The 23,926-nt window shown below is 46.0% G+C and overlaps 1 protein-coding gene across 7 annotated transcripts in view; it reads left to right on the forward strand.

Moving 5' to 3' along the window:
- WDFY4 (WDFY family member 4) overlaps nt 1-23,926 on the forward strand; it is a 297,907-nt gene that overhangs the window by 19,645 nt on the left and 254,336 nt on the right. For all 7 annotated transcript variants that reach the window (XM_058696988.1, XM_058696987.1, XM_058696986.1 and 4 more), the window contains 8 exons: nt 1,911-2,161; nt 11,992-12,106; nt 12,520-12,626; nt 14,431-14,565; nt 16,918-17,107; nt 18,936-19,125; nt 20,655-20,812; nt 23,030-23,482. In XM_058696988.1, the coding sequence (XP_058552971.1) occupies nt 1,928-2,161; nt 11,992-12,106; nt 12,520-12,626; nt 14,431-14,565; nt 16,918-17,107; nt 18,936-19,125; nt 20,655-20,812; nt 23,030-23,482 (1,582 nt within the window). In that variant the 5' untranslated portion in view covers nt 1,911-1,927. The remainder of the gene's footprint in view (nt 1-1,910; nt 2,162-11,991; nt 12,107-12,519; nt 12,627-14,430; nt 14,566-16,917; nt 17,108-18,935; nt 19,126-20,654; nt 20,813-23,029; nt 23,483-23,926) is intronic.

Genomic DNA, 23,926 nt, shown 5'->3' on the forward strand with positions numbered 1-23,926 from the left:
TATCCCAAGCAGGCTCCATACTATCAGCGAGGAGCCTGATGTAGGGCTTGAACTCACGGACCATGAGATTATGACCAGAACTGAAATAAAGAGTTGGATACTTAACTGACTGAGCCACCCAAGCGCCCCTAGGATTATGTTTTTTTTTTTTTTTAATCAAACATATTCATAGATAAACTTGAAATACCAGTAATCATTTTTCTGGGTAAGGGCAAGTTAGTGTCACAGGCTCAGAAACAGCCAAAGTAAAACCAATGAATTACTGAAGTAGTAATTAGTGAAAACAGATTGTGCACATACCAAAAAAGACAAGTTTGCCAAGTGGGAACACTTTGCTCAGGGGTCTATTGTTATAAAGCAGCTTATATAGTGAGAAGGCACCGACTATTCTTCGCAGTGATTGGTTAAAATATTAGAATTTTCTTAAATGACAGGGAATTGGTCTGTGGCTGCCTCATATCAACCTTGGAAGACAGTTTAAGTTTTGTTTCTGATTTTCAGAGGTCCAAGCAAGAAATGACTGAGATCAAGGTAGTTTTGCAAAATAAGTGACGTTAAGCTTTGCTTGTAGGACTAAACTGGTATTGTCCGCTCAGAGAATTTTCGAGGCTGGTTTGCTTATTTCAATACTCGGTATGCTTCCTGATACTCTGTTCCTTTCCTACCTTGACACTGAACTTCCATGGTTTTTGTAACAAGAAAATGAAGTTTGAGTGTAGTAAGTACATGTGTTGGAAGAAGCATCAGGGACTCATGGAGTTGTGTACATAAAGGGTGAGAATGATTCAAAGAGGGATGGTTTATCTGGCCACATGACCCTTAGTTCACCCCCGTTCTAGCCTGCAGGGGGGGTGTGTACCGGGCTAAAAATAAAGCGTGGCACAGCCCCTCAGCTGCCGTAGCCCAGAGAAAAATACTGGCGGGTCCATTTCTTGTGCCCATCTGTCTGGTTGCTGCCCCATGATTGGTGGTTGTTGGTCACTGGACAGACTCCAGGATGGACTCCTACATGGTGACGTCATGGTTGGGGAGGGCTTCTTGTAGGAGAGCTGGACATTCTGGGCTCCACTTGGAGTTTCGTGTACTCCTGACAAACAAACAAGCATTTGTTGTGCTGGGAGTCAGTCATGACTCAACTAAAGACTGGGACAACTGAAAAGTCAAGGACACAAATAAAGGCACCTTCTCAAGGTTACCCATCTGGCAAACCGGTCTTTGGCTACTTTCATTGCATAAATTCTTGTCCTCATGCCTACTGACCCAAGATCTCCAGCTTGCACAAGTCGCCCGTGTGCGTGCTAATAAAGAAGGTCTTTTAAGTTAGCATGGGGGTTTAGAGTCCTTTTGAGGACAAAGTTCTCTAAAAATATTGAATGTGAAGCAAATAATGCTGAGAATGAAAAACCTGTAACCTTTTAGACTCATATGGTAGAAGGAAGTTACAACTGAAGTACAGAATTGCATGCTTGTACAAATCCTGGTGAGGCATTTGTGCATATCCCTTCTACTTTGCTTTTTAAAAAAGGTGTGGCATCATGTAATAAAAACAAAAAACAAGCTTTGGTGTTAACGGTTTGCCTTTCAACTGGATGTCTACCTGCCCATATGCCTTTGGCCCAGCCAGTTTCCTTCCTTATACAGAGAAAATAAGAGTGCCCACCGCTCTCATGAGTCTGTGTAAAGAGCCCAGCAACGGTGCCTGGCACAAGTTAGATTGTCAATATAAGTCACGTCTAAGTCAGAATCTCTTTTTTTAAAAAGTCTCCCTATTTTAGTCAGTTTCAGATTCTTAGAGGAACCATCCTCAATAGGAACTGAACTGAATGAGTACAGTACCTTGTCTCCCAATCAGCTTCATCGGGAAGTGCTGTGACAGGACTTTACATTTTTGTTTTTTGTTCTGAATTCAGATCTGCTTTGCTAAGGCATGGAGGCAGAAGATGTTTCAAGGGCTGAAGACAGAGCTGAGTGTCCAGGTTCCAAAAATGAAGGCCAGCCTGATGTTGCTCAGCCTGACTTCCCACATGGAGGTCAGTCTCCTGGTCCCACTGCTCTCTGGGAGATGCTAGAAAGGAAGTTTCTGGAATATCAGAAGTTGGCTCACGGAAGCCCGGCTGAACATCAGCAGAGCCTGTTGAATCTTCTCCCACTGTTCCTAAAGGTCGGTATTCTTGTTTTTGAAACCATAAGATGATACGGTGCTCTGGGGAACACTTCTGGGATGATCGGAAGCTGGAGTCGGTGGTTTTAATATCATCACAAGTGGTCCCTGGTGGGTTGCTTAGAGGGGAGTGTTTTGCTATTTAATAAAAATGGCAAGCAAGGCTCATCTCCAGGATGTGGAAGAGTTGGAAAGGACAGTTGGCTCTTGAGTAATACTGTCTCCTTAGTTAAAAAAATTATATTGTCCAACCACAATCCCAACATAGGAGCCAGAGAAAGACCAGCTCCTCTGGAGCTAGGAAAGGAATGTGTTTCCTGGGGTGCAGAGTTGGTGGGTAACCTCAAACACCAGCATGCCAACAGTGGGGGGCTTGGGAGAACCTGGTCACAGGCCCATGAGGGAAGCCCAGGTTGTCCACTGGGCTACCATTCTGGCCAGTGGCAGCTGGTGACAGCTTGGGTGCAAAAGATTCCCTTTTTTGTCTCAGAACAAAGGTGCTGCCTGTGAGGTCTGCTTTATAGTTGCATATATTGGAGTTTGAGTTGCAGAGTTGGAAACTTTAAAAAAAAATTTTTTTATGTTTATTTATTTTTGAGAGAGAGCGATAGAGTGTGAGCAGGGGAGGGGCACAAAGAGAGAAGGATACACAGATCTGAAAAAGGCTCCAGGCTCTGAGCTCTCAGCACAGAGCCCGACGCGGGAGATCATGAGATCATGACCTGAGCCAAAGTCAGATGCTTAACTGACTGAGCCACCCAGGCACCCGCAGAGTTGGAAACTTTTTATGAGAACTTAGTTTTTGCTTGACTATTGATTTGGGGTTATTAAAAACAAAACATATAGCTCCATTCAAAGAATATGAGATCCTTTCACATTTGAAACTAGACTAAGACAGATGGAGACTTTGGCAGGTTTTTATTGGGAAACCCCCTTGTTGATATATCTCATCTAACTTATTAGCCAGAAATAATTGAGAATCTCCAAAGATGGGCATCTTCTTGAGATCATATTTCTAGGATACATTGAACACTTAGGTATGTCTTTCTATAAAAAATTTTTTCAGGTAGCTTACTGTCCATTAACTCATTGTTTTCCTCCATCTTTTGGACTTATTATACCCCATCTATTTCATTTCACAGACTGGATAACTGGAGCATAGGGAATGTATAGGAAAAGAAGAACTAGGTTAGGAGACACAGCTCAGGTTTCTCATTCCTAACCCTCCCTGCCTTGATGACCCTAGCTTCTAGGGGGGGTGGGGGTGGTTGAGTCTTCCCCAGTTCTCAGGTCAACTTTGCTTTATGGAAGGAAAAGTGTGAGCCACTTCCTGCCCCCCACCAAAATTTGCTGGGAAGTGAGTGGATTTGGCCATTGCCTTGTCTCTCTCCTACCCATCTGGGCAGCCATAGCTCTGGAAAGGACTCTCATTCAAGAGCCAGGGCTTGGTCCTTCTTTACCTCTTTCCAGATTGTTGATTTTAAGTTCATTCATTTGTTATACATATATTCATTAAGCTCTTATACCCTGTGCTGGGGCCTGGGGCTATGAGCACTAAGAAGACAGATAGAGGTTTTACTGTCATGGAATATTTAGTCCAGAGTGGAAGATACTAAATAACACCCAGAATGTGTTTTGTCTGGCTTCTAGGGGTTAACAATGACTTAGTGGCCCTTTTTTCAAAATGGAAAGTTTTCACATGAAAATCAGATTTCCAGTTTTCTCTTGAAAATTTTGGTAGATGCAGTACTGATAATTGGGTGGAGATGGTTAGGGGCACCCTTTTTAGACAGAAGATGGTCTCTACTTCTCAGTTTTTCTCCAGTTCCCCCATTCCCCAATATCTTTCGCCCAACACACAATACTCATTTATGTTACCTGATCTGTAGGCATTTGAGCTTGTGGCCTCATGCATAGCAAGGAGTTCCTATCACTGAACTTTGATATTGGTTCATGCCTCCCAAGCCCTGTTCTTGTAACTAGAGACATAATGGCCCTATTGTTGAACACACGGACTTTGGGGCCAAAGAGAGCAGGTGTCTCAAGTCCTGGCTCCATTGCTAATTAGCTGTGCATCCTTGAACAAATGATTAAATATTGTTGAACCTCAGTTTCTTCATCTGTAAAGTGGAACCAATAGCACTTTGCTGGAAATCTGTGAGGGTAAGATTAAGTAATGATTGTAAAGTTCACAGCACATGGAGGGCACAGTCATTACCTTTCCACCAGCCTCTAGGATACTAACTGTGTGTGTGTAGTTTGAGATACTATTTCCACCATTCCCCAAACTGCCAACACAATCTGATATGTTTCGAATCCCTGAAGCTCACCTCTGATGAACCCTGCAGAAGCAGAATTATTATCATTTCTTAAAATCTATATTCTTTTATTAAGCCCCACATGTCTACAAACCTGTTGTTTCTTTTAAGCTCTAACTAATAAAACCCCACCAGAGCCAGAGACCACAGGCTTCTTAATTAAGAGTTGGGGGGGGGCACCCAGGTGGCTCATTCAGTTAAGTGTCCGACTCTTGATGTCCACTCAGGTCGTGATCTCATGGTTGTGAGGTTGAGCTCTGCATTGGCTCCACACAGAGTGCAGAGCCTACTTGGAATTCTCTCTCTCTCTCTCTCTCTCTCTCTCTCTCTCTCGGAATAAATAAACTTAAAAAAAAAGTTGGTAGTGGAAAGTAACATGGGGAAGATCAGAGGGTTTTTTGCCTTTCTTTTCTTTTCTTTTCTTTTCTTTTCTTTTCTTTTCTTTTCTTTTCTTTTCTTTTCTTTTTTTTCAGTATAGTGCAGATAAAATCTGATGACTAAGAACATCCATATGTTCTTATGAACATTCCATATACTAGGAATACGGGTCCTTGCATAAGAAGTCAAGCTTGAAACCACTCTGTTCTGAATTTTATAACCACAAAACAGTGTTCTTCAAGGTTGCCTATAAAGAACTCCCTTGGAAATATGAGAATTTCAAAAGTTATGCTAAAGCCTTAGTTATGCATCGGTTATCATGGTAACCATGCCCCCATTGGGCTCTGAGACAACCGAGTGTATCTAAAAGAGTCTTGGACTTCTTTGTTGGGTGGAGCTCAACTGTCTATACCTGACTCTTTTCACTTTGGGCCCAAGGAAAACTAAGATTATCTGGAATATTCTTGTTTTTGTTTGTTTCTTTTTGAGAGAGAGAGAGAGAAAGAGAGAGAGAGCACAGGCGTGAGTGCTGGGGAGGGGAAGAGGTGGGGGAGGGAGAGGGGCTGCCATGTGCCTTGACCTGGTGAGTCTTGAGATTTGATAACAGGCATTGTTATCAAATGCCTCTGACCCTCTCAGAGCTGCTTCTTTCACATCTTCTTCCCAAAGAACTTCCCTTTAGCCTCTTTGGCTTTGTCTCACATTTGATTCCTCTGAGCCTACAGTGGACAACGTTCTCCCTAACTCTGCATTAACTGCTAGGCAAGTACAAGGATGCACTTCATTGGCTCTGAAGTACCTCCCAGCCGCGTTGCCTCCCAAGTTGAAGAACAACTGTGGGGTTGTTAAAAAGTGAACCCACTCAAAATTTTGGATACACTATTGGTAATAAGGAAAAGCCTAATGGAATTTCAGGGCATTGGACACCTGGCAAGGAACGGCTCTGAAAGGATGAGTCAGAAAGGAAGTTCTCATCCAGAACTACAGGCTTTCCTCCCCCACCAGTCTCCCTCAGTTCTCTCCATATATCAAAGAGGAGTTCTTAGCCAGGGCAGGTGATCAGTTTCACTGATAATCGCTAGTAATATTCACCAAACTCTAACTACCTAAACTAGGCATTTTGTTTAGTGTTTATAAGCCCCCCTAATAACTCCACGAAGAGAGTGCCATTTTTTATCCCAGCCTTGTAAATGAGGAAAGAGAGGTTTAGAGATGTTGCATAACTTGGCCAAAGTCGCTTAGTTGTTAGTAAGGAACAGAACTTAACCTGGACACTCTGGCCAGGCCTGTGTCATTCACCACTGGGGTCCCTCAGACAGTGCTGGGGTTTTTGTAGAGCAGAACTCATTTGGTTCTTTTCCTGTCTTATGACTCAGTGGACATATGGCTCTGCCTGGCTAGTACCGATATTCCCCTTGGGTACAAAAAGGATGTCATCCCCTATACATGTGATGTTTAGATAGCTCCAGGAGGTTGCAGACAGGGAGGTTTTATTGCATCACACAGGAAGCAGCACAGAGCTAATGACTTCTTAGCATGCAGAACAGTGTTTTTAGGAAAGATTTTGTTGACTGTTGTTTTCATGCCATGAGCCTTGGGCTTTGGTCTTTCTAGAACCTTTCCTATCATAGGATCTCACACCAAGAGAAGAAGGCATTCGTCTAGCAAGCATGGGTAGGTCCTGCTGGCCTTTAGGTTGAGTTTGCTTTTGGGGAAAATGAACCACTTCAGGTCCTCACACTGCACGGAGATAGTTGGTACTAATAGACATGGGGAAAGCTAGAGCTATAGATGTGGTTGTTGGAGATTGTTCTTAGAATATGTACTTTGAGGGAAAACAGGCAGTGAGATAGGGGAACCCTGGAAGTTAGTGTAAGACTCCTCACTGTCTGGGACAGACAACCTGGGGGTGGGACACATGGGGAAAAAGAGAGAGAGCTGTGGATGTGGTAGGTTACAGATGCTGAGAATGAGTCTATACTGCGCCCTTCAGGAGATGGCATCTATATCTCTTCCCCTGGGATCTGGGTGGATTTGTGATGGCTTAACTAATGGAATAGGGCCAAAGTGATGTGTGCGGGTCCAGGCTTCAAGAGACTTGCAGCTTCTTCTTCCTGTCACTTGTCACTCTTAGAACTCTGCTGCCATGTTGTGAGGAGGTCTAAGCAGCCCTGAGTAAAAGCCTGTATGTAAAGGAACCAAAGCCCCTGACCTTGCTGCTGACAGCCAGCACCAACTCGCCAGCCATGTGAATGTGCCATCTTGCAAGTGGATGTCTAGCCCATTAGCTGTCCCAGCTGCAAATCCATGAAGAAAAGAAGCCACTCAATTTTGGGGTGGTTGTTATAGAGCAGTCTATAGCCAGAACAGTGGGTAACAGTGGAGGGAATCATTCATTTCCTAGTGCGGAGGGATTGGAATTAACATTAAATCAGTTGTACTTGGACGTGTGTTTGTGCACGTGTGTGTATATGCATGTGTGCAGATACACAGGTATGTACAGGTGCTCTTAGACTAACAGCCGTGCCAGTGGTGTGGAGTTGATGCCATTGAGCGTGGTCAGTCATTCCCACAGAAGCCACACGTGGACCCAACTGAAAATGGAAGATAAAGAAGTAACATTAAACAGAATAATAAGGATGACCAATAATCGTTCCCAAGTGTAGTGTCCAGAGGGGGCAGTGAAGGCGTGTACCCTTCCTTATCTATCCCTGACCTACCCGCCCTGAAGTAGGGTCTGCAACATGGTTTATTCCCATCTCAGAGAAAGAACATTCTTGTTGTGTTAGCGAAGTTTTGATACATCATTTTTTAGAAAGGAGAGGGTCAACCTTGTCACACTAGCAGGGGAGATTCACATAAAGTCTGACATGTGTTGAACTCACTTAAGGACCAAACCACCAAACTCTGTGGTAATGAGGACATAGTAACCTTGCAGCCATCCTTGAAAACCAGCCGGCTTCTGTCATTCCAAAGCTGGATTTTTCTCCCATCCCCTCAAGAGCTTTTATGATTCCTCATTTTCCTTTGGAGACCACAGCATCATTTTCCTTTCTCTTTCTTCTATGTGAGAGACAGCCACAAGGCATGATGGTGCAGCTTAGATAATGTGAGTAAATAAAAAATTTTAAAAATATTGAGCAATATTCTCTCAGCATGTAAGTCCCAGTTTGGGAAAAAATTAGGTCCTTTTGGAAACTGCCTTAACTCTTTGGGGTCTCCGCGGTACCATTCTGTAAATGATTGCCTCTGTGCATCAAACAGCACCCCAGTGGCCTGAAAGAGTTAACGTGGCCTCCAGAAGTGCCCTTTGTGGTCCCAGGAAGGAGTCTGAGCCTTGGGAGAATCTGGCTGAGCGTACAATTACTGTTCAGCTCACAGTGGCCCAATTTACTTTATTGTGGAGCGCCTGCAGGAATCCCACTGCTTGAGACGATCTAGATGCTTCTGAGTCAACTGCCTGCAAATTGGTCTTTGAGGGGTTTGCCAGTGCAGGGAAGGAGGCACAGGAATCTGTTAGGAAGACATCATAGCAGAGTTCTCAGTCCTGGGGAGGAAATAATCTTATAAGAAATTCTCAGCCAAAAGGACTGATTCTTTCTTTCCAGGGATTCAAGTTTCCAGGTGATAGCTGGTTTCCAGGTGGTAGCCATAAATTTCTTAGACATGGACATGCTACTTGCATGTGAGTGAGATAACTCAACTCTTCACTCTGCTGCTTACCTGATTCTCTGGGCTTACTCTCCTGCCTCAGTCTTAGTTTCTATAAAGCGGGAATAATCATAACAGCACCAATCTCGAAGGGTTGTTGTAAGGATTAATGAAAACAAGGCGAGTAAGTACTAGGCTCAGCACTTGGCACAAAACCAACATGCAATACATTCGCCCCTCAATCTGCATATTGTGGATTTGATACTCATGTGCTCACTTATCAGATATTTGCTGAAGGTCTACTGTGTGCAGTAGTGTTTAACATTCACCTAGCATGTTTGTAGTTTGAGCAAAGTTCTGATGGACTTCTCTTTTAATTACAAAGGAAAGGGGCAACTCTGTCCATTTATATGGCAGAAACAAAAAAATTTCAGGTGCAAAAAGTTATCCATATATGGATATTTATATCCACATATAAATATCCATGTACTCATTACCCATAGAAGAGAAATAAAACATTTCAGATAATCTAAAGCCACCTATGTATGCATTCTAGAGCTCATTCCCCTTCTGCCCTTTCCTAGTGGAAACCCACATCCTGCTGAGTTATTCCCTGTGGGGGAATTTTTATATATATATATATATATATATATATATATATATATATATGTATATATATACACATATATACGTATATATACGTATATATGTATATATATACATATATATTATATATACGTATATATACGTATATATAATATATATTATATATATTATATATACGTATATATACTATATATAATATATATTATATATATTTATATATAATATATTATATATATTTATATTTATATATAATTTATAATATATATATTTATATATATATTTATATATAAATATATATATAAAATGTGTGTGTATATATACATATATACACACCTATATATATTATATATACATATATACATTATATATAATATATATACACACACCTATTGAGTATATTATATGGATACAGTATGTGTTACACATATCCAAGTATATATCCAATATATATCCAAATTACACAATGATATGAATACATTTTAATAATCCTAAGTGATATTAGTGTGAAATTTATATGTAAACTCACAGGTTTTTCTAGACTCAGATTGTAATGTACTTTTGCAACTTGCTTTTTCCACTCAACATTGTATTTCTGGATCTATCCATATTGATACATGTAGCTCTGTTTCTTTTTCGGTTCTATGTAATACCCTTACATACATAGGCCATACATTATTCATTCATTGCCCTATTGATGAACATTCATTTTTTTCCGGTGTTACACAATCACAAATAAAGTGCATAACATTTTGTGTTCATGTCTCCTTGTACACATGTGCCAACATTTCTATAAGGAATATACTTAGGAAGGAAATGCTGGGTCATAGGATGTGTCCCCCTCTAACTTTATTGGACTGGGTTAAGTACTTTTCAAAGGGACTTTTTGCAAACTGTGCTCCATCAGTAGAGCATGGGGGTTTCCTGGTCGCTTAACTTTCCCCACAACTGTCATTGTCAGGCTTTTACACGTTCACCAACCTGAAAAGTAGGACTATCTCACTGTAGTTTTAATTTGCATTTTCCTGGTTCTTAGTAATTCACTATTGATTGTATCTTTTATAAGTTTCTTGTTTCATCTGCCTGTTTAACAAATTAGGGTTTTTAAAATAAATTTGTAGGGATACTATTTTTTTGTCAGTTATATGCATTGCAAATATTTTTTCTCAATCTGTGTCTTGCTTCCTTTGTATGTAACGTCTTTTAGTATAGAAAAAAATTCTAAAAGGTTTTTACTTTTTGATAAAAATAGAATCTACAGCAAGGAGGCACATTTCCCTCTGGGATTTTGATGCTTTCTTCACCTTTTCTAGAAGGAGGATCTCAGCTGAAAAAAAACTCAGTCACAGCTTTGGGCAGGGATATAATTTAATGTGGTTGGCTAGTGGGAGCAGTGGATGGGAGTCCAGCAAAAGTGTATTTTGTTGAGGCCACTAATTGCCAGGAACGCACCCAGCAGCCTCCATTCCTGAAAAGGTGGGAAACCGGGAAGGGCGAAGTTGCCAGGAACTCAAGTCCTATGCCAAGAATAGTCACTGTGCTCTGACTGTTGGTCTGGAGAGAGCTCTCCTCATCCTGGGACTGGTAAACTACGCCTGTGACAACACAATAGAACAAACGAGAAGATTCTAAGGAAAAGCAGATGGGGAGAGAATTCTGGGCATCCCAGGCAGAATTTTAAAATTAATGACTTCTATTAAATAGTATCCTAACCAATAAAAGAAAAAGTCCAAGGCAAAAGATGACCAGATAGGATGGTAATAGAGAAGGAGCAGAGAAGAAAGAATTGTAAAGAATTAAAAAACAAGAAGAAAAAGATTAAAAATGGCAACAACCAGTTGGACTTGAAAGAACTTCCTAAGCCTGGGACTAAAGCCAGAAAACAAAGCAGTAGATTGAGAAATTTCATTTCATGTGAACTTCAACTTTCTGTAGAGCAAAACCAAATAATACCAAATTAAAAGACAAAATCATAAATTTGAAAAACTCATGAGACTATTATGGACCAAGGATTAACATTTTTTATATGTAAAGAGTTGTTTTTTAAATAAATAATTAATAGAATAATAGGCTAAGAGTAAAAGCAGGCAATTCAAGAAGCATTAAAAGTCTTCATTTACTTTAGTAGTCACAGGACTTCTACTGAGATGAGATATTTTTTTCTTCTGTAAATTTTCTCACTTAAAATGAAAAAGCATGACAGTGCCCAATGGGTGAAGAGAAACGTCCTCTCCCATGGAGCCTCTGGAGAGGATAATCAGGTAAATTTTTCTGGGGAATGAGTTGGTAATGTTCACCAAAACACTGAAAAAAAAAAATAAATAGAAAGCACACGCTTGCAACTTGTAATCCCACTCTTTAGAATTTGTTAAAGGAAGTAATTGCATGACTAAACCTAAGATATCTACACCAGGTCTGAGAAACATGAAACATGCAAGAGGAGAACCAGCGAGATGTAGCATTTGATGGGCTAAGGCACATGAGGGAGAGGGGGCCCAGGAAATTAACCTTAGAATTTCCCATGAGGGCAACTGGGTGCTTGGTAGAACTATTCACTGAGACAGGATGCAGCGGATTTGGGAGGAAGGCAATGGATTCAATTATGTGTATTTGACATTTCAAGAGCACAAATTCAGGGGCGGACACCCAGGGTCCAGTTGGATATGGGTCTGGAGCTCAATGGAAGTTGAAGAATTCATAGCAACTAGGTACGGATAGAATGGAAGCTGTTAGGGTAGGTGATTCAGTGACTTTTGGGCTACACCTGGGACAGCGAGTTGACTCATTGGTTTGGGCTGGCAGGGAGAGAGGCAAGGTGATTCTCCTGCCTTGCTTTGTAGCTTTGACATCTCTGATGGAATCTTTTTGATTGCACTTCAGGCCTGGGAAAACTCTGTGGGGATCATCTCCTTTCCTAGTCTCCAAAGCCTAGCAGAAGATATTTCTAACCAGCTTGCCCAAGAAATACAGAAGGCACTTGTGGGAAAGCCTGCAGGTAAGAGAACACTTTATGGAGACAAAACACCCCTGCATATTCCTTCCGGGACTTCTGCAAAGCCACTCTCTGCTTTTCTAGTGGAGTAGGAGTGGTGCCTTCCAGAGAACCCCACAGGCTCATTTCTGCCACTGAGGATGTTGGGAATGAAGGGAAAGGCCAGCAGAGGAGGGAAGGGGGACCAGCAGAGCCCTGCTGCTCTTGGAAGGGACACACACACACACACACACACACACAGGACCAGCGTCTCTGGGACAGGGTGCTAGCAAAAAGGTGACACCCAAGTGTTCAGTCCCCTAAGGATGCTAAGGCACCTCTCACGGGGAAGGAGGCCAAGTGGAGGGAGAGCTGGGTGGGCAGGTCACCGCACTGCCCGCTGGTGACACGTTCTCCCCTTCATGTGCTGTTGCCAGAGCAAGCGAGGGAGGCAGTGGGGCAGTTGCTGCGGTGGAAAGGGGACGTGGATCAGGATGGCTACCTGCTCCTGAAGTCGGTGTATGTGCTCACGGGGACAAACTCGGTAAGTTCCAGGTCCCACGGAACCCAGCTTGGGAGCTCCTCATCCATGTCCCGCGGAAGTCCCAGCAAAGGGCAGGGACGCATCTCGAGTGTCTTTTCCCCCATGATACTGATTTGTCATTTCTCCTGCCATAATTCCCTTCTGATACAGGACATGGGAACGTTAGCATCTGAAATCCACATTTGAATCCTGTTTTTTCCATTGACGGGCTGTGTGTAACTTTGGGAAAATTGTGTTATCTCTCGTGACTCTGTTGTGTGGCTAATTTTAGGACCGGGGATAATGCCTTCGTTTTCTGATTTAGGGTCAGGGCAGGGATTAACAACGGCCAATGTGTATGGACTGTTTTCCGTGTCGGGGCAAGGCTAGTGTGTCCTGCAGGTCAATAAATCCTCCCCCAAGCCCTCTGAGTCAGATTACGAAGCCACATTAGTTAGCACCCTCTGTGACTGATGTCTGACTCCAGAGGCCGTGTTCTGAGCCACTGCTCTTTATTGCCGTCTGCTAAGCTCAGACGGAGGGAGTCCACCTTAAGCACCTGTCCCGTGCCTGCCTGGAGATGATACCCACATGAGGCTGGCTTCTCTTTCTTCCCTTCCCACCGGTGCCCCATCCTGGTTGTGTACGTGTCCTCCACCGTGAAGCTGGGGGTCTGGTGCTTCCCTGCGAGTGGCTTGCTGATGGCTGGCGTCCTCTTAGGCAGAAGCAGTCCCTGGCAGCTGTGGCTATCAGCAGAAATGGCCAGAGGTCCCGGGCAGGGCAGACCCAGAGACTCATTTGTCTGGTGAGAGTGCCCACCACGTGCCAGTGCTCAGCATCAGGAACAAGAGGGAGCCACATAGGGGCACGGCCACCCCGAGGCTAACAGTGAACACAGATATCAGCCGGGCATCTGAAACAGTGCACGGAGGTGTGAGAGGAGCTCAGTGTGCAGTTGTTACCTGCAGGGAGGATCATGTGACCTTTCCTCTGCCTGTACTGCCTGGACCTCCATCAGCACGGCAGCCTGAAGCCCAGAGAAGGAGCTTTTCTGCCCTCCGGGGAAGGACTATTTACAGTCCAGTAGTAAAAATTAACCTAAAGGGCTTGTTTTCCACTGTGAGCAGCCAGCCCTAAAAGCAATAAGACAAATAGGCAATTGGCTTTCAGCGGAGCCAGTGCGGCATGGAGGACAGGGGAGCCACCCTGAGCAGGGTCACAGCAGAGCCAGGTATCAATTACAGGGGCCAACGTTACCCTGCACTGGAAGCTTTTAGGGGGGAGGGTAGGACCAACCGCCTGCGTTATATTCCTGGTTCCGGCCCAGACTGTGCATTCTTCCTCTCCCTTTTTCTCAGTTTGCCACCATATCTGTCACATTAGTCACTTGGGCGGGAAATTGGGTGGACAGTATGCTTCAGATTAATGTCGCACCTGCTCCCACGCACACAATTCCATACGTGCGCGGAGGTTGTAGCTAATCCGGGGGCAACTACCCAAATCAGTAGTGTGATCACTTAGAAAAGCCCTTGTTTTCTGCTCTGCACCTGTCCCTCCCTCCCTTCCTCCTCTCCTTCCTTCGTGTTATTTGTCTTACAAAAGATGCCGTGTTTATCGAGCACCTAGTGTATACTTCACAGAAACATAATCTTCACAGCCACTCTGGGTGGGTCCTGTGATTGTCCCCATTCTTACGTGAGAGTGCATTGCCCACAGAGAGGACATTATTTACCCATCTTCCTGGCTAAAAGACCGTGCCGCTCTGGGTTGGAAGAGTGCTCCCCTGGGTCTGTGGCCGTGGGTCACGTCTGCTCTTCTCTTGCAGGAGACGCTGGGCAGAGTCGCTGCATCCGGGCTTCCACCCCTGCTCCTGAAGTGCCTTTACCTCTTCTTTGTCTTTCCTCTGGAAAAGGAGGAGGTTTTAGAGAATGATGTTCAAGTTCAGAGGATGTTTGTGCAGGTGAGTCGGAGGAAGGCTCCACACCCCTGGGCCGAGACCCCGCTCTGCTTCTTGGAGGTGTCTCCGTCCTTCTCGGCCCTAGTCCTGAAGCCCCTCTGTCGACCCCCACGCTCTCTGCAAATGCCAGGATCTTGTGCATTTGGAAAATGTCTGTTCTCCCCTTTCCATCTCATTTCATCCCTGTGTCGCTATTTCTGTCGTTCTCCCCCAGAAGAGTGTGCTGCTCCTCTTCCTCGTCCACTTGGCCCCAGCAGCTTCCTCCAGGCTGTGTTCCTGAGTCCTGCCCGCCCCTCCCCAGCATCTGGAACCTCCTGTCTCTGGCCCCTGCCTCCTCGGAGGGCAAGCACGGCAACCGCACTTGCATAATTGCAGCCAACATTTTCTAAGTCCTTCCCTGTACCCACCTGTGCCATAGCCTCACATCTGTCCCCTCCCTGATCCCTCTCTTCCATCCCAGGATGTGTGTAGTATTACAATTCTGATTCCATGCAAACTAGCGCCTGGTGAGTAAACATGGCTCTGGGGTCAGAGAGGTAGTTGGTGGGTGGGGGCGGGGCTGGGATTGGGACCCTGGGAATCTGGCTGCCAAGACCATTTTATGAGGCCACCTCCTTCCCCCTCCCAGAAGTGATCTCAGGCCACTAAGCATCAAATGCAATTTCCTGGTGTCCTTCCCCATTTTTTCTATCCTCTCTGACTACCAGCGGTAGCTTTTAACATAACTTCTTACTCCTTTCCTGCCCCTTATTGACCAGCTCTGCTTTCTCAGCTCCCAGGATGCTGTATTCTCCAGAAAACTCCTCCTGCCTCTCTGGAGGAAGACACCTTGGGAGGAGGGTAAGGAGGGCCATAAGTCCTACTCATCTTTGTGTGGCCAGTGCCTCAGGCAGTGGCTCACAGAGCAGGTGATTTTGTGAATTTCCAAATGCATTTGTGCATTGTAAATGTGCATTCACATGAATATCCATTTTAGACTCATTCTCAAGCGAGAGTTCTCATTACCAGAGGTTATGTCACAAGCTTACTTATGGTGGGTTACCCCTTAAGCTGCATTTGCTGGAAACTCGGGCATCGTTTATCCGTATATAAACCATATTCTAAGTGGTGGCCAGGTTGCGGTACTGGGTGCTTTGACAAGTCTTTACCACGTGGCTTTCAGTGTCCCGCAGGGAACTGGCGCAGCCCTGCCTTCATGGTTCTGCCCCTGAAAGGGTAGAATGCGAGCCGCGGGGCATGTCTGTATTCCTTAGGGTTTTCCTTATTTCATTCTGCAAAATATATGAGCTCCTCCCACATACTCCTCTGTGCCAGACTGCTGGTTCCAGCAGCAAGCATAGTACCAGAGGTGACAGAAAATTGGGGAAGCCAAACAAGGGAGATAATCACGTAATTAGAGAGCTGTGTCCGTTTTTTTTAAGTGCTCTGAAGGCAAAGTGAAAAGTGTGCTGGGAAATGAGGACAAAGGGACCTGATTTATAGGGGAGCATAAAAGAAGACCGTTCTGAGGAAATGGCATTGAAACAGGAGCTGAAAGTTGGAGTGCAGATGTGAAGGGGCGGGGGGAGAGGGGATAGGCGCAGAAATGACCTTCCAAGCCAAGGGTCACATGGCCATGGCTACTGTTGGGAAGGTCAGCAGGTGGGGTCTGGAGGCTGGCTCTATGACTGTTCAGCTTGGACTCTGTCCCTATGCTTAGAAGGGGCTGATGGATTCAGATGGAAGCAGCTTTCCATATATGTCAAACTTGAAGGAGATCCGGTTAGACCACCAAGAGCCAAAGGGAGGGCTGCACACAATCACGTCAGAGAGGAGGCAGGGCTAGTCTGTGCAGAACTCTGTGAGCTATGATTTACCCTAAGTGGCGGGAAGGTACTGGAAGTCCCTCTGGCAGCCATAGAAAGGCTGGATGGGTGGGCGCACAGGGTCCAGATAGGAAGTTAGAGGATCAGTCTCATAATCTTATGAGAAGTAGAGTTTGACTGCCAACCAGGGATCTGGGAACACATCTCTTTTTAAATAACACTGGGTTCTGTTAATCCTATCCTTTAACCTTTGATGGCATCTTTTCCCTGCGTGTCTATGTAGAAGGACACCTCTCTAAGTCAAACGCTTCTCTGTTTTTCTGATTACTTGCATAGGATTGGGAGTGCAGACTTTAGCCCAAGCTCTGTCACCCTTTTCTGGGGGCACCGCTGACCATGCTGTTCTGGGGCAGAAGGTGACCCATACGACCCATCCTTGGCACTGAGACATACCCTCAGAGCTCTGGAAAACAAGGGAAGAAATCTGTTACTTACAGGAAGGAGGCTTCCTAACTAGGCATCTGTTTTTGTTTTTTTTTTTCTTCCCCAGATGTTGCTGAACATTTGCAGTGAGTCTCAGGGGCTGGAGAGACTTCTGTCAGGAAATGAGCTCCAATCTCTAGTGATTGCCACTACCTGTCTTTGGGAGCACAGCTGCTGCTTTTGGAAGGAGCCCACCTTCTGTGTGCTGAGGGCAATCTCCAAGGCCCAGCACCTTGGCATCATTGAATACCTGCAGGGTATGACCCCAGGAAACCAGGGGTGGGATACGGGCCAACTTTCTACAATGAGACCCTGGAACCAAAAAAGAGATGAACAAACAGGGTCTTCACGGAAGCCCACCTATGCCCAGTAGACGACTCTTTGCTTGGTTTCCTTCGTGAAAGTGCTTTTATTATTTATGTTGGTGCTCCACTGGAGGAGGGAAGGAAAGGGGAACTCATTTACTCTCAAACAGACACACAGCAGATAATTTGTATATTATCTCCTTGGTCTCTTTGAGATGGACATTAATGCCATTTTGATGATGGGGAAAACGGAGACTGAGAGTAGTTCAAGAACTTGCCTAGGTCCCCAGCTCACAAACAGGAGGAGACAAACATCCTAAGCCTGGAGATGCCCGATCTCCTTTCGGCTCTGCTCTGGGCAGCATATGCAGGGGTTAAGGCCATAGATACCGGAGCCAGAAGCTGGGGTGTGGACTCCAGCTCTGTCCACCTGTTCTCATGGTGGAGTGACCTCGGGCACGTACGTGCCTGTGTGCCTCAGTTCTTTTATCTGTAAAATGGGAATAGCAACCCCTTGCCCTGTGATCTGCCTTCTTTCTGGGGTGTCCCATAACAGACGGCATCACCTGGTGACAGCTGAGCAGGTTCAGCAAGCCCACCGCCCTCTTGTAACTGAGCCCAGGACCAAAAGTCAGCCCCAGTTTAGGGATTCGGGGCTCCCAGTGAGGCCAGGGCCTAGTGGCAATGACCCTGAGCTGAGCTGGTCCTGAGAGGCTCAGCAGCCCGGGTACCCCCCATAGGCTTGAGCCAGAGACCCCTGAGGAAAAGCTGTGTGTCTTGATGACAGGGCTCTCTCACTGTGTCATTATTGTTAGCCGTCCAAGACAATAACTAGAAAAGAAAATTCCCACCTCAGTGGGGAGCCTGCTGCCTGGAGCACTGTGCCCAGGACCCCCTTAGGGGACTGGGTGGTCTCCATGGGCGTACAGGCTGAGGAGAAGGTCTGGAATAAGGGCTGGCCTGGCAGTTAGCTGCCAAGCCCATGGCTCTTAGGGCTGCCTTGCCCGGCATGAGGACTCTGGGGCGTGTCTGAAGCCTTGCGGCTGAGGGACAGAGCATGTGCTGTCTTAAGTTCTCATAGACACTTTTCCTGATCCACCGGCATGGCTTTCCTGGTACTCAGAAGAGGCTTCTTCCGGTGAAAGAGTCCTAAAAACAGTAATCCATCAAAATGCAAATCCAATGACATCTCTCTTCCGACTCAGCTCTTCCCTTGACTTCTCACAGCTCTGGGAAACCAGCAAGTTCCAAGGCCAGGGCCACAAATGAGCTGGCCCTGTCTTCCTCCTCCTCCCCGGTGGCCTGCACTTCTGGGTGCCAACCCCCTGGACATATTAGTAGCTGAAACCCACTGTCTTTTTGCCCCTCACCTTCTTACATATTCATAGATCCTTCCCTGAACTTTCTTTCAAGCTAATTTCTGCCCGTCTCCAGTGTTGCTTCCTTAAGAAGGTCTTTCTCAACGCCCAGGTCTTTCACCTTGTGTCCTATTACCTAATGGACCCAGTCCCTCCTGCATGCCGGGAATTAGGAGGAGAGCTAGGAGGCTTCCTTCCTTTTCCTGTTTTGTGTCCTCTCCATCTGGGTCTGCACAGTGTGGCTCTTAGTGGTGACACTTCCCGCGGGGAAGACTTCTTGATTCAAGACCCAGCAGGAAAGGGCTTTGAATTAATTCTCATTTACATCTTGATATAGATAGTTTAACGGAGTGTGGGGAGAGAATGACCGTGGCAGAAAAGCTATAGCCTCCAAACTTAACAGGGTTGTTTTCCTCTGGCAGCCATGGATTGCATCAAACTCTCCCTTCAGAATCTCTCCAAGCTTGCAGACACGCTCCCTGCTCCCAAGGTGAGCGAGTCAGTGAGCCTCATCTTGGGCTTTGTGAAGGACTCCTATCCCGTCTCTTCGGCTCTGTTCCTAGAGTTTGAGAATGGGGAGGGCTACCCTCTTCTCCTCAAAGTGCTACTTCGGTAAGTGGTTGTACCTCGTGGGGAAGAAACTGCCAATGTCTAGGTCCTCAGTATCATTTGGGTTGCTTTGGAGGAAGCGATTTTGAAGCTTCTTCTGAAACACAGATTTCCATAGAGCATGACCAAAGAGACTTTTATTGGCAAAAATAATTCAAGGTGCATCAGGATTTGAGAGCCACTGCCTTTGAGAACTGATGGGGATTGCAATAACAATTTTACCAAATTCATTGGATGGTATTATCACATGCACACCTGCTGGCTTGAACTGCTGAGGAGGCAGCAACCCTCAGAAGCAGCCGTCAACCAAGGACTGGCCGGAGATAATGGATAAATACCCAGTAAAGTTGTCCCTTGGGTGGGATATCTCTACCCTGCCTCCCAGAGCCCCCCAAAGGATTAAACTCCAGTTGTCCAAGAAGGTGCTTGGTCTATAATGCTCCTGCACTGGCTTCCTTCCTCTCCCTCTCTCAGGCCCTCTGCCCCGGTAGTATTTTTTGCTTCAATTCCCAAATAAACTACCTTTTCTCTCTCAAATACTTGACCATTGGAAACCCAAATGAAGACACCATTGATCTGGGTCAGGACTAATTTCCTCCGCTCTGCCTTGCCACATTATATTCAGGTTGGGTCTAAGGAGTGGATGAGCCAGGAGATGGAAATCAAAGAAATTCCTTGATTGTTGCAACTTCTTCATTGCTCTTGGGGAAGCTGATTAAGGGCAGGGCTACATGTATTCCCTTGTGCTTTGCTCTATGAATATGAGAAGCCCTTCTCGTGCATGGGATGTGGCTTACCACTGTGCTTCACAGACTTCACTGAAGAGCCAGATTTCTAGTCTAGAGGGGTAATTTGGATGAGAAGACTGAAGCCCCAAAAAGATGTGATTAAATGACAGTACCCTGAGGGGCTTCCTCCAAAGGGACACTAAGAATAAATGTTCCTATGGGGTTGCCACTCTTTACATTAGTCTGGACCATGACCAACTGGCTACTGCTCCCATGGAGGTCCATGTCATAGCAGTTCTTGAACATTTCTTTGGTTAAATGGGTGGTTGGTTTTCTCCAGACTTCTTGTAGAAGCCAGGAGGGGGGAAATGAGCCTACTCCAAGGAGTATCAGGAAGGACCCAGCTCAGCTCATTGTTTTTTTTTTTTTTTCTGCCTTACCTGAAATCATACTGCAAGCACGTTTGCTCTTGACATGACAGAGCTCGAGTAAGACTTGAGAGACAGAGAAACCCTTCTCCACAAGAAGAGAAAGCTGGCTCATCTACACTTAAGTAGCTAAAAATGCAACAATACTCCACCTTGACATAAGCATAAGGAAGTCTAATAAAGTTGGGTTACTTCCGAAGACATTTGCTTGCCCACTTGAAATATTAGATCTCCCATTTTGAGGGCGTCCCTGCTCTTCTTGTGCACGTGTCTTTTGGGGGTGGGTTTAGCCCTGCATCCTTGGGAGGAGCACCATGAGCAAACATGGCTGCCCTGTCCACAAAGTCCAGGGAGCTGGCCTCGTCTGTCCCTGCAGGTACGATGCACTGGCACAGAGCGAAGTGGATCCCCACTTGGAGGAGCTCCTCGAGCTGCTGGTGTGGCTGACGACCTGCGGGAGGTCAGAGCTGAAGGTGTTTGATAGCATCACCTACCCTCAGCTGGAAGGCTTCAAGTTCCATCATGAGGCTTCTGGTGGGTCATTTTGTGTTTCTGGGGGCCTGGCAGGGGCTGGCACTGTGCCCTGACAAATGCTACCCAGGTCTTTCCCTGACTCTTTGTGAAGAAACCAACACTTGGCATCTGTCAGTGCTTCTGTCACTCCTTTGCGGAGATTACCTATGGATTTAAAATCTCTCCTTTGTAGACATTTTTTAGGTGTCTTGGTGGGATTTAGAGGAAATTTTTGCTTAACAAAGGCAAAGACCCTCTTGAGTAATGGTGGGAGTAATGGTCTCCACCCCCACCTCTGCCATGACTTATTCTGCAACATGGGCTTGTATATAAGGGCTGATGGCCCTGAAACAGCCCCCCAGGCTCAGGGTCAGGCTTCCTCAGTTCTTTGAGACTGATTGATTGATTGATGAACTCTGTGCAGCAGCCATTCTGCCCCACATGAGGCACCCGTGTGACCAGGCAGGTATCTGCTCCCTAAAATTTCTCTGTAGAGACTGTCACACATACGCTGAACCAGAATCTCCATAACTGGCTGATCAATGCATCAGGCACAGTGGTGACACCAGGCAGGTGGGTCGGGTCTGTCTGGGTTAGTCAGGAAACCGTGCACAGAAGGCCCCATTCAAGGCTAAGAGTGAGTTGCCTAGATAGGAAGGAAGAGGAGAAAGTTTAAAGGCAGAAATTACTGCCTGGGGAGAGAAATGGTGACCACGAACATCTGGGGTCTGGGAAAATGACCAGAGTGTGAAGGCTGCAAGACTGTAGGGCCAGTACAGGAAGGGCCTCTGGACAGAACTCCAGCAGATACATAGTGAAGTGTCTGGACCGGAGGTGAGTTTCAGAAACATCTCTGGGGGCTGAGGCAGAGAGGGTTGGAGGCAAGGAGTTCTCTGATGGAGTGAAAGGAGGGGATGGCTTCAGGAGATATCTTTATTTAACTACGTGTCTAGAAAAGATACTGACTTTGCTTAGTAATTTTTAACATCATTTTATTTATTTATTTATTTATTTATTTATTATTTAAAGTTTTTAAAAATATTTATTTATTTTTGAAAGAAAGAGAGACAGAGTGTGAGTGGGGGAGGGGCAGAAAGAGAGGGAGACACAGAATCAGAAGCAGGCTCCCGGCTCTGAGCCATCAGCACAGAGTCCGATGCGGGGCTTGAACCCACGGGCCACGAGATCATGACCTGAGGCGAAGTCAGACGCTTAACCGACTGAGCCACCCAGCCACCCCTAAAAATTTATTTATTTATTTATTTTTATTTTATTATTTTTTTTTTAATTTTTTTTTCAACGTTTTTTATTTATTTTTGGGACAGAGAGAGACAGAGAATGAACGGGGGAGGGGCAGAGAGAGAGGGAGACACAGAATCGGAAACAGGCTCCAGGCTCCGAGCCATCAGCCCAGAGCCTGACGCGGGGCTCGAACTCACGGACCGCGAGATCGTGACCTGGCTGAAGTCGGACGCTTAACCGACTGCGCCACCCAGGCGCCCCTAAAAATTTTTTTAATATTTATTTATTTTTGAAAGAAAGAGAGACAGAGTGTGAGTGGGGGAGGGGCAGAGAGAGAGGGAGACACAGAATCAGAAGCAGGCTCCAGGCTCTGAGCCGTCAGCACAGAGCCTGACACTGGGCTCGAACTCACGAGTCTTGAGATCATGACCTGTGCCAAAGTCAGATGCTTAACTGACTGAGCCACCCCGGCACCCCAACATCGTTTGTTTTTAACTGATTAAAACCAACCCTCCAGCCCACCCCTGCCCAATAACGCTAGACGTATCGCATAATTTTTAATGGTCTAGTAGCCATATTTTAAAAAAAATATGAAGAAATAGTTTCCTTTTCATAATGTAGTTTATTTAACCTAATATATCCAAAACATTGCTATTTCAATATGGGTCAATATAAATAGGTATTAATGGCATTTATTTTGGCCTTCTTTTCCTTGTGCTGTATCTTGGAAATCCAGTGTGTATTTTTACACGCATGGACCATCTCAGTTGAGTGGGCACATTTCCATTGCTTGGTGAGCCACTGCATCTTGGACAATGCAGTTCCAGCCTTCCTCACACTCTGGGCAGCTGGCTTTCCTGGACTTCTGATAGACATTTAGCCACAGGAGCTAGAAAATAGAAACCGAATGGTATTTCCCAGTGCTAATGCCACCACATATTTCTAGGCACAGGCAGGAGAAATGACCTGCAGGGTTAACCCTCCTTTTGTCCCCAGGGGTGACCGTTAAGAATCTTCAGGCCTTCCAAGTCCTACAGAATGTTTTCCAAAAAGCCAGCAACCCTGTCCTCTGCACCAAGGTCCTGTCAGCCATCAGGACCATGTGGGTCTGGAACGCCCGCAACTTCTTCCTGCTGGAGTGGACCCTGCAGCCCATCTCGCAGTTCGTGGAGATTGTGCCCCTGAAGCCGGCCCTGGTGCAAAAGCAATTCTTCCAGCTGCTGGAGGCCCTGGTGTTCGAGCTGCATTATGTGCCCCATGAAATCCTGCGGAAGGTGCAGTGCTTGATCAAGGAGAGCCCCGAGTCACCCTGCGCCCTCGTGGCCCTGCAGAGTGTCCTCAGGATAGCCGGCAGGGACTTGCTTTTCACCGACATCTTCCGGGACTCGGGTCTCCTGGGTCTGCTGCTGGCCCAGCTGCGGAAGCGGGCCAAGATCCTGAGGAAGTCAGGTGACTCCCAAGAGCGTCGGGAGGGTTGGAGGGAACAGGCTGGGTGGGCGGGTGCCACTCCACCCCCCATCAACATAACAGAAAAAAGTGAGCATCCCCAGGTCACCTGGCAACATGAGGGTTGGAGAAGGTCCCTTGGGGCATGTGGCTTCAAAGGGCAGGCGGCCTCTCTGTTTGCTATAACTGGACTGATCTTCCCCATGAAGAGGCCAGAGGGATAGGCGGAACTTTAAACACACTCATGGGGCTGAGTCAGGTCTGATGAATTCTCAGCTGGCAGAGATATCTCCTGCACCGTCTGCTATGTAGATGTATGTAGATAGGGAGACACCAGGAAGCCAAGGGAATTCGGGGAGGCCTGGGGCCCCGGCAGGCAGAGGGTGAGGGACCTGTGTACGTGTGGGCTTATCTGGTACAGGGCTTCCTTTCAGTGCTGTCAGGCCC

Source organism: Neofelis nebulosa, chromosome 13 (assembly GCF_028018385.1).
Source record: "Neofelis nebulosa isolate mNeoNeb1 chromosome 13, mNeoNeb1.pri, whole genome shotgun sequence".
In the NCBI taxonomy this organism is placed as follows: domain Eukaryota; kingdom Metazoa; phylum Chordata; class Mammalia; order Carnivora; family Felidae; genus Neofelis; species Neofelis nebulosa.